The sequence below is a fragment of the Chiloscyllium plagiosum genome, chromosome 48, assembly GCF_004010195.1.
Source record: "Chiloscyllium plagiosum isolate BGI_BamShark_2017 chromosome 48, ASM401019v2, whole genome shotgun sequence".
Lineage (NCBI taxonomy): Eukaryota > Metazoa > Chordata > Chondrichthyes > Orectolobiformes > Hemiscylliidae > Chiloscyllium > Chiloscyllium plagiosum.
In genome coordinates, this window is record NC_057757.1 from 1,468,742 (window position 1) to 1,476,079 (window position 7,338).

The 7,338-nt window shown below is 41.9% G+C and overlaps 1 protein-coding gene across 36 annotated transcripts in view; it reads left to right on the forward strand.

Moving 5' to 3' along the window:
• Positions 1 to 7,088, forward strand: part of LOC122544297 (mucin-3A-like) — a 141,580-nt gene extending 134,492 nt beyond the window's left edge. For 34 of the 36 annotated variants that reach the window (XM_043683397.1, XM_043683424.1, XM_043683419.1 and 31 more), the window contains 5 exons: positions 1,152 to 1,314; positions 2,798 to 2,974; positions 3,607 to 3,716; positions 4,267 to 4,323; positions 5,761 to 7,088. In XM_043683397.1, coding sequence (XP_043539332.1) covers positions 1,152 to 1,314; positions 2,798 to 2,974; positions 3,607 to 3,716; positions 4,267 to 4,280 — 464 coding nt within the window. In that variant the 3' untranslated portion in view covers positions 4,281 to 4,323; positions 5,761 to 7,088. The remainder of the gene's footprint in view (positions 1 to 1,151; positions 1,315 to 2,797; positions 2,975 to 3,606; positions 3,717 to 4,266; positions 4,324 to 5,760) is intronic. The other 2 variants (XM_043683389.1, XM_043683422.1) reach the window with 2 other exon arrangements.
• The last annotated feature ends 250 nt before the right edge of the window (positions 7,089 to 7,338 follow it).

The following is a 7,338-nucleotide window of genomic DNA, read 5'->3' on the forward strand; positions in this document are numbered from 1 at the left end:
CTGGATTTAAAATTGGTTGGCTGACCGAAGTCAGAGAGTGGTTGTAGATGGAAAGTGTTCTGCCTGGACATCAGTGTTGAGTGGTCTGCCACAAGGCTCTGTTCTTGGCCTCTGCTCTTTGTAGTTTTTATAAATGACTTGGATGAGGAGATTGAGGGGTGGGTTAGTAAATTTGCAGATGACCACAAAGGTTGGAGGTGCCGTTGATAGTATGTATTGAGGGCTGTTGCAGGCTGCAGCGTGACATAGAAAGGATGCAGAGCTGGGCTGAGAAATGGCAGATGGAGTTCAACCTGGATAAATGCAAAGTGATGCATTTTGGAAGGTTGAACTTGAATGCTGAATATAGGATTAAAGGCAGGATTTTTGGCAGTGTGGAGGAAAAGAGGGATCTTGGTGTTCAAGTACATAGAACCTTCAAGGTTGCCACCCAAGTGGATAGGGTTGTTAAGAAAGCATATGGTGTTTTGGCTTTCATTAATGGGGAATCGAGTTTAAGAGCCGCGAGGTTTTGCTACGGCTCTACAAGTCCCTAGTGAGACCACAATTGGAATATTGTGTCCAATTCTGGTTGCCCTACTAGAGGAAAGATACAAAGGCTTTGGAGAGGGTGCAAAGATGGTTTACCAGGATGCTGCCTGGACTGGAGGGCTTGTATTATGAAGAGAGGTTGACTAAGCTTGCATTTTTCTCTCTGAAGAGAAGGAGGAAGAGAGGTGACCTGATCGAGGTATACAAGGTAATAAGAAGCATGGATGGAGTCAATAGCCAGAGACTTTTCCCTAGGGCAGGATTGACTGGAAAGAGGGGTTATAGTTTAAAGATATTAGGAGGAAGGTATAGAGGAGATGTCAGAGGTAGGTTCTTTACGCAGAGAGTTATGAATGCATGGAACGTGTTGCCAGCAGTCGTGATGGAAGCAGAGTCATTAAGGACATTTAAGCACCTGCTGGTCATGCAAATGGATCGCAGTGAATTGAGGGGTGCGTAGGTAAGGTTATTTTATTTTACATTAGGATTAATCCTCGGCTCAAAATTGTAGGCCAAAGGGCCTCTTCTGTGCTGTACCTTTCTATGTTCTAAAACGTTTGTGAGATGTGAGAAATACATTGCCAAAAGCGTGATTTTGTTTTCCATTAACTGTTCAACAGTTGATTGCTCTACGTATGTCAAAGACAATTTCAAGGACTATTTTGCAGCTGTAAATACATCTTCGGGCTGGATCTGTGTATCAAGATGTTACAGTGACCATAAAGATCACTTGCAGTGCCGATACGGGAAATGTGAGCTCACAGCAAAGGGTCCCAAATGCTTGTAAGTTTTGATTGATATTCTTGTGTTTAACTCATAAATGGTTAACCTAGTGAGGTCCAGGGCTGCTGAACCTGCAGAATTGTCTTGCGGTCTTGATATTTAAGGTTTAATTTCCTGGGCAGTGCTGCAGACAAACCAACAAAAAAAATCACTTTGAAATTACAAAGAGCTGTGAGCTTTTATTCGGTTTGATTGGGGTTAACAATCAGGAACATTATTGTTACTTGTTTTAAAGAAGCTGGAATACAGAAAAATTGCAGTTTAGCTGGGGAGGTTGGAATAAAACATCTGGGACTATAAGTATTACTCAGTGCCCTAACCAATGGGTGTGACTGCAAAAGATTCACCTGCAGTTTCTTTATACAATGCTGTTAACTATCGATTTATGTTTGTTAATTACCTTGCATGACATATCTGACTCATGTCATACCTTTCTTGAAAAAACTAAAACTTAAACAAAAATCTCACCTCTCTTCCAGAGATTGGATCTAAGAAAGACTGATGGAATGAAAGACTTCAATTTTTTACAATGAATTCATGAAACGCGAGTGTCACTAGCTAGACCAGTATTTATTGTTCAGAGGGCAGTTAATAGTCAGCCACTTTGCTGTGGGTCTGGAACCATAGAAGGCCAGACCAGATAAGGATGGCAGATTTCCTTCCCTAAAAAGCATTAATGAACCATTAATTTAATAATAATAATCATCAACAATGTCAACAAGAGTACCATCAGGATCGCTTTTTATTGAATTCAGATTTCACCATCTACTGCAATGGGTTTTGATCCTTTGCTCACAGAACTAATTCAGTGACATTACCAGTGTGTCATCATCTCCTAACTGAAGTTCACTATAAAGGTCAAAGACTTCTTATCCTCCTCTCCTACTCTGTTTGAAGCATTTACTGCCCATCCCCATTCTCCCTGCAAAGATGGTAGTACAAATAATGGGCTTGCAAGGCCTCAGCAGAGTCACTGCCAACCACACTGAATGAAACTGACATGAAACTGGAACCTTGTATAGGTGGTGTAAATTCAGCATTCAGTACAATTGATTTTAAATTGGCAATTCCACTTACACATATCAAGGTGGTTGATGCATGAAGTGGAGACATGTCACACAAGCCTTATGGGTTGCTGTTTTGATGAAATGTTCCATGAATGATGAAATGATGAAATAAACGCATTGGCTATGCATTTGGTGTAGTAGTGCTTGCTAAGACAATGCAAATGGAACTTTACTCTGTAACTAAACAATATGAGGTGTGTTAGATGAGACAGTGCAGATAGAGTTTTACTCTGTAACTAAACAATGCTAGGATATTCAATGGGGAACAATAATAGATGAAATTGTACTTGATATCTAACCTCTGCTATACCTATCCTGCAAGTGTTTGATAAGATGGGGCAGAAGAACATTTATTCTAGATCTATATTTTAATTCAGTAACTTCATTTTGCCTGACCATTTCTTTTTTGGTTTCAGATGTGATACATCAAAGGATTACTGGTACATTGGAGAAAACTGTCAATTCCCGGTCCATATATTGACTCTCATCATCGTGACAGTAGTGGTGGTTCTGATAATCATAGTCACATTGATAGTGCTGACTGTGTATTGTACAAGATACCAACATATGGTCAAGCGAAACCATTTATCAAGGTATTTTAGTCACCGCCGCTAACATTTCCTTCTTTGTGGCTCAATGTCTATGGAGTAATATTCCTGAGAATCTGCACTTAATTCCACAATGGCAGTTTGAGACTCTGAATTCTATTTAAGAACTCTGTAAATAAGCAATTGGCTCTAGTTAAAGTGGCTATGGTGTTACTGGATTCTTGTAAAGACCCAAATAATCCACAAATATTTTCGTGAATCACTCAGTTTGTTCAATGAGACTTCCCACACTACTGTATGTAGTCTGTTAACCACCCTCACATGTGTCCAAGTGATCAGTTCAAGGAACAGCTCACCACGATGAGTGGTAGTGTCCCTACCCTTGGAGACCCAGGTTCAAATTCCACCTGAGGGGCACATGATAACATTTCTGAACACATGAAGCAGATGATATGTGAGGACAAAGAGAAGACTCATCTTGAGCTCTCAGAGGATCAACCATAAATATTGATGGATGTTCAAGTACTTTTAAATTAATAGAAAGTGGAATTAAGTCTGATTCCTAAACCCTTGTCCAAGATGCCTCTGAAGACAGGATCCATAAGGTAATGTTCAGTGTCACTCCAAGTCTGTACATTTGCATATTACTAACACAGGTTGAAATGTTTGTAATCCAGCAGGACGAAGACCCCAAATCAGATATTGAAATGGTGGGAGGAGGACAACTGGGAGTGGCGTGTATCCCAAGGTTTAACTCTCAGCAACCTTGCTGCTGCAAATGTTCACGGTAAGATTCAATGCTTTTCAAGCTCTAATCTTTTGGGATGTTCCTTAAGTCAGAATGACATGACCAGCGACTAAAGTGTGACAAGTTATCTCCAAACGATAGTGAAAGGAATTTATTTTAAACACAGCTTAATATTTTTGTTAGACAACCAAAGGTTAACAAATGTTCTCTCCCCTCCCCAACGCCCCCAAATCTCCAACCTGATGAACTGAAAGAATGCAAGATTTCCAATGCTGAGAACCTACAGTACTTGGGGTTGCTTTGAGATGCAGAGGTATTGGTTGTTGGGCTTTGAGATGATGTGGGATATGGACAGTGAGGGAGCTGAGGTTTTCTGATACTGTGAGACACAGAAGAGCTGGGATCTGGGACACTGTGGGAATTGGAATTGGGTGTTACAGGCGGTGTGAAGGCTGGTTTGCAACATCTCACAGGGACCTCTGTCTGCAGAACACTGTCAGTGCTATGGACCAGAAGTAGATGTAGACTTTTCAATGCTGTGATCAAAAGACTTTATAACAGTTGTGTTCAAATACTCATGTCTCCCCAGATACTCAGAATTGAAGAGCCATTCCCCAGAACAGAGGACATGAACTCATCTTTCAAGGTAAGACTTTATTTTGTAATCTCTTCATATTCCAGGGCCCAGAATGGAAAAGAGCAAGACCTTTGTCTGTGTCCTAAACTCTTGGAGCAGGAGTAGGCAATTCAGCCTTTCCTGCTCCATTTCATACAATCATGGCTGATCTCATCCTGGCCTCAATTCCACTTTCCTGCTCCTCCCCTTCAACCTGTTACTAATTACAAATCTGTCCATCTCCTCCTTAAATTTACTCAATGTCCCAACATCCACTGCATCCTGGGACAGTGAATTCTGCAGAATCATGATCCTTTGAAAGAAGTAATTTCTCATCTTATTTTACACTGCTACCACTTAGTCTAAAACTATGACCACTCGTTATAGATTGCCCCATAAGGGGAACCATCCATTTTATGTGTACTTTGCCGTACCCATCAGCATCTTATAGACCTCAATGTGACCTGAGAGGTTGCTACCCAATGGTAGGTGGGTGTGAGTGTGTTTTGGGGGTGTAACAGCGGTCAGTTTGCTTGGAAGCTGAGCAAAGACTGTTAATGAGTGGAGTGCCTAACAACTGACTGACTTGGGAGTGGGAGTGAGGGTGGGGGAATTAATGGGAATCAAGCTGCAGACTACAGCAATCCCAACATTTAATGCAGGATAATGGGGCAGAAATGTCTGTTTTTTTCAGCCCCACATTCAGGTGGGCTGCAACCTTCTGCTCATTTTAGAGGCATTTAATCAAATATATGAGGAAGATAAAACTAGGAGCAGGACAGACATTTCGACTCATCATACCTGCTCCAGCATTCAAAATGGTTATTTCACACCCACTCTCAGTATACTTCGAGAGAGAAAGATCTGTCAATCTGAGCCTTAAATATATTCAACGATGGAGCGGCCTCAACCCTCTGGGGTAGAGAATTCCAAAGATAGACTTCCCTTTCAGTGAAGACATTTCTCTTCATCCCAGTCTGGGTCTCCAACTTTCCTGACATAAGGTGGCCAGAAGTGGACACTGTTACTCCAGATGCATAGCTTTAAACAAGGGAAGCATCATTCCCTCCCCTTTGTCATTGCGCTGCTTTGCCAGATTAGAATAGATTAGATTCCCTACAGTGTGGAAACAGGCCCTTCGGCCCAACTAGTCCACATTGACCCTCCGAAGAGCAACCCACCCAGACCAATTTCCCTCTGACTAATGCACTTAACGCTATGGGCAATTTAGTATGGCCAATTCACCTAAGCTGCACATTTTTGAACTGTGGGAGAAAACCGGACCACCAGGAGGAAACCCACGCAGACACAGGGAGAATGTGCAAACTCCATGCAGACAGTCGCCCGAGGCTGAAATTGAACCTGGGACCCTGGTGCTGTGAGGCAACACTGCTGACTGTAAAAGACTGTTTTTTATATTCAATTCAATTCAATAATTCAATTCAATATTCTGTTTTTATTCTTCAGATCAAAATGTTAAAGCTGTAGACGGAAACATACACTGTTTAAGTTCTCCTGGTCTGATTAACACCTCACCTTCTCCACTCCAGAAACCATGCATTGGACTCACAAACAGAACTGGTCTGCAGCAATCTGATTATGACATCGTGTATAGTCATTTTTTATTTCCTTAAAAGTTAGTTCCATTAAAAGATCACAGTTAATTATTTGTTATATTTGGTTTTGACCTTAAGGCTAGGAACCCTGCATGAAGATCAGCGGGGGTCAATTACTGTGTGTGTGTGTCTCACAGGGTGTCAAATTAACTTGTCACACCAGATATTGGCTGGGTGAAGGGAAGGGACATTCCTGCAATGGAACACCTGATGGTAATTAGGAGTAGGGTTTCAGGCTGGTTCCTTCCCTTACCTCTGTATTGAATCTACCTTTGTATCCCTCATGCTGACTTGACTGAGCTGAACACAGGCTGGCACCTTCCTGTGCTGTGCAATGCAGCACATAAACATAAATCTGTGCTTTCTGACCTCACCTCAGATTCTTTTAGGGAGGGAAAGGAAATATGGTTGCATCTCATCAAGGTGATTTTCTGCTTTGTACGAATGTTATTTTGGATATTTATTATTATGTTAATTAAATATGGATATGCTAAACATTACTGTGGTAATGTTAATGTAGCTGACTTGTGAAAATGTACAAGACATGAGATCAGCAAAAGAAGCACTGATCCAGACTCCAGCCAAATCTGTGCAGTATTACCCCATCCCCAGTGCAGCTCTCACTCTCAGAACGTATTCGCCTACCTCGCATTGTTTTCATTCTCCCTCCGCACTTTCTTCCCTTCCCCAATCCCGTGTCTATTCCTCTCCTCACCCAATTTCTCTACATCACAATGTCCCGCCTTATTCCTTGTCTCTCTCTCTCTCTCATTCCAACCCCTACTCCCCTAAACCCTTTCTGTCCATGTCCTATTACTGTATTGTTCCCACAGTTTACACTAGGACTATTCCCTGCGCTCCTCAGTACCACTCTTGGAATGGATTCCTTCAGGAATTGTTTGTAAAATTTAATTTTTGGATATTGACTGGAATGAAACAGAAGGTTTATGAAGAGGTAACTTCATGTTGTTACTGAGGTTTGGCTCACTACAGATTAGTCCAATTATTAAGAGGCCTCCAAGACTGGAACCTCCTTCTGAAAGAAAACCTGGTTTCTGAAGGCTCGATGCAGCATTGTACTTGGGAATGCTATTCTGGACTCCAGACAGAATCATAGAAACCCAAAAGTGCAGAAAGAGGTCATTCAGCCCATCATGTCTTTACCAACCCTCCAAAGAGCACCCCATCCTATCCCCATAACCCCATACTTACTATGGCTAATTCACCTATTCTACACATCTGCGGACACTATGGGGCAATTTAATATGGTCAATCCACGCTAACCCTGTACATCTTTGGACTGTTGGGAGGAAACTGCAGCACCTGGAAGAAACCCACAAAGACACAGGGAGAATGTGCAAACTCCACACAGACCACCACGCCTGGGATTGAACCCAGGTGCTAACTACTGAACCACCACAGATAGCTC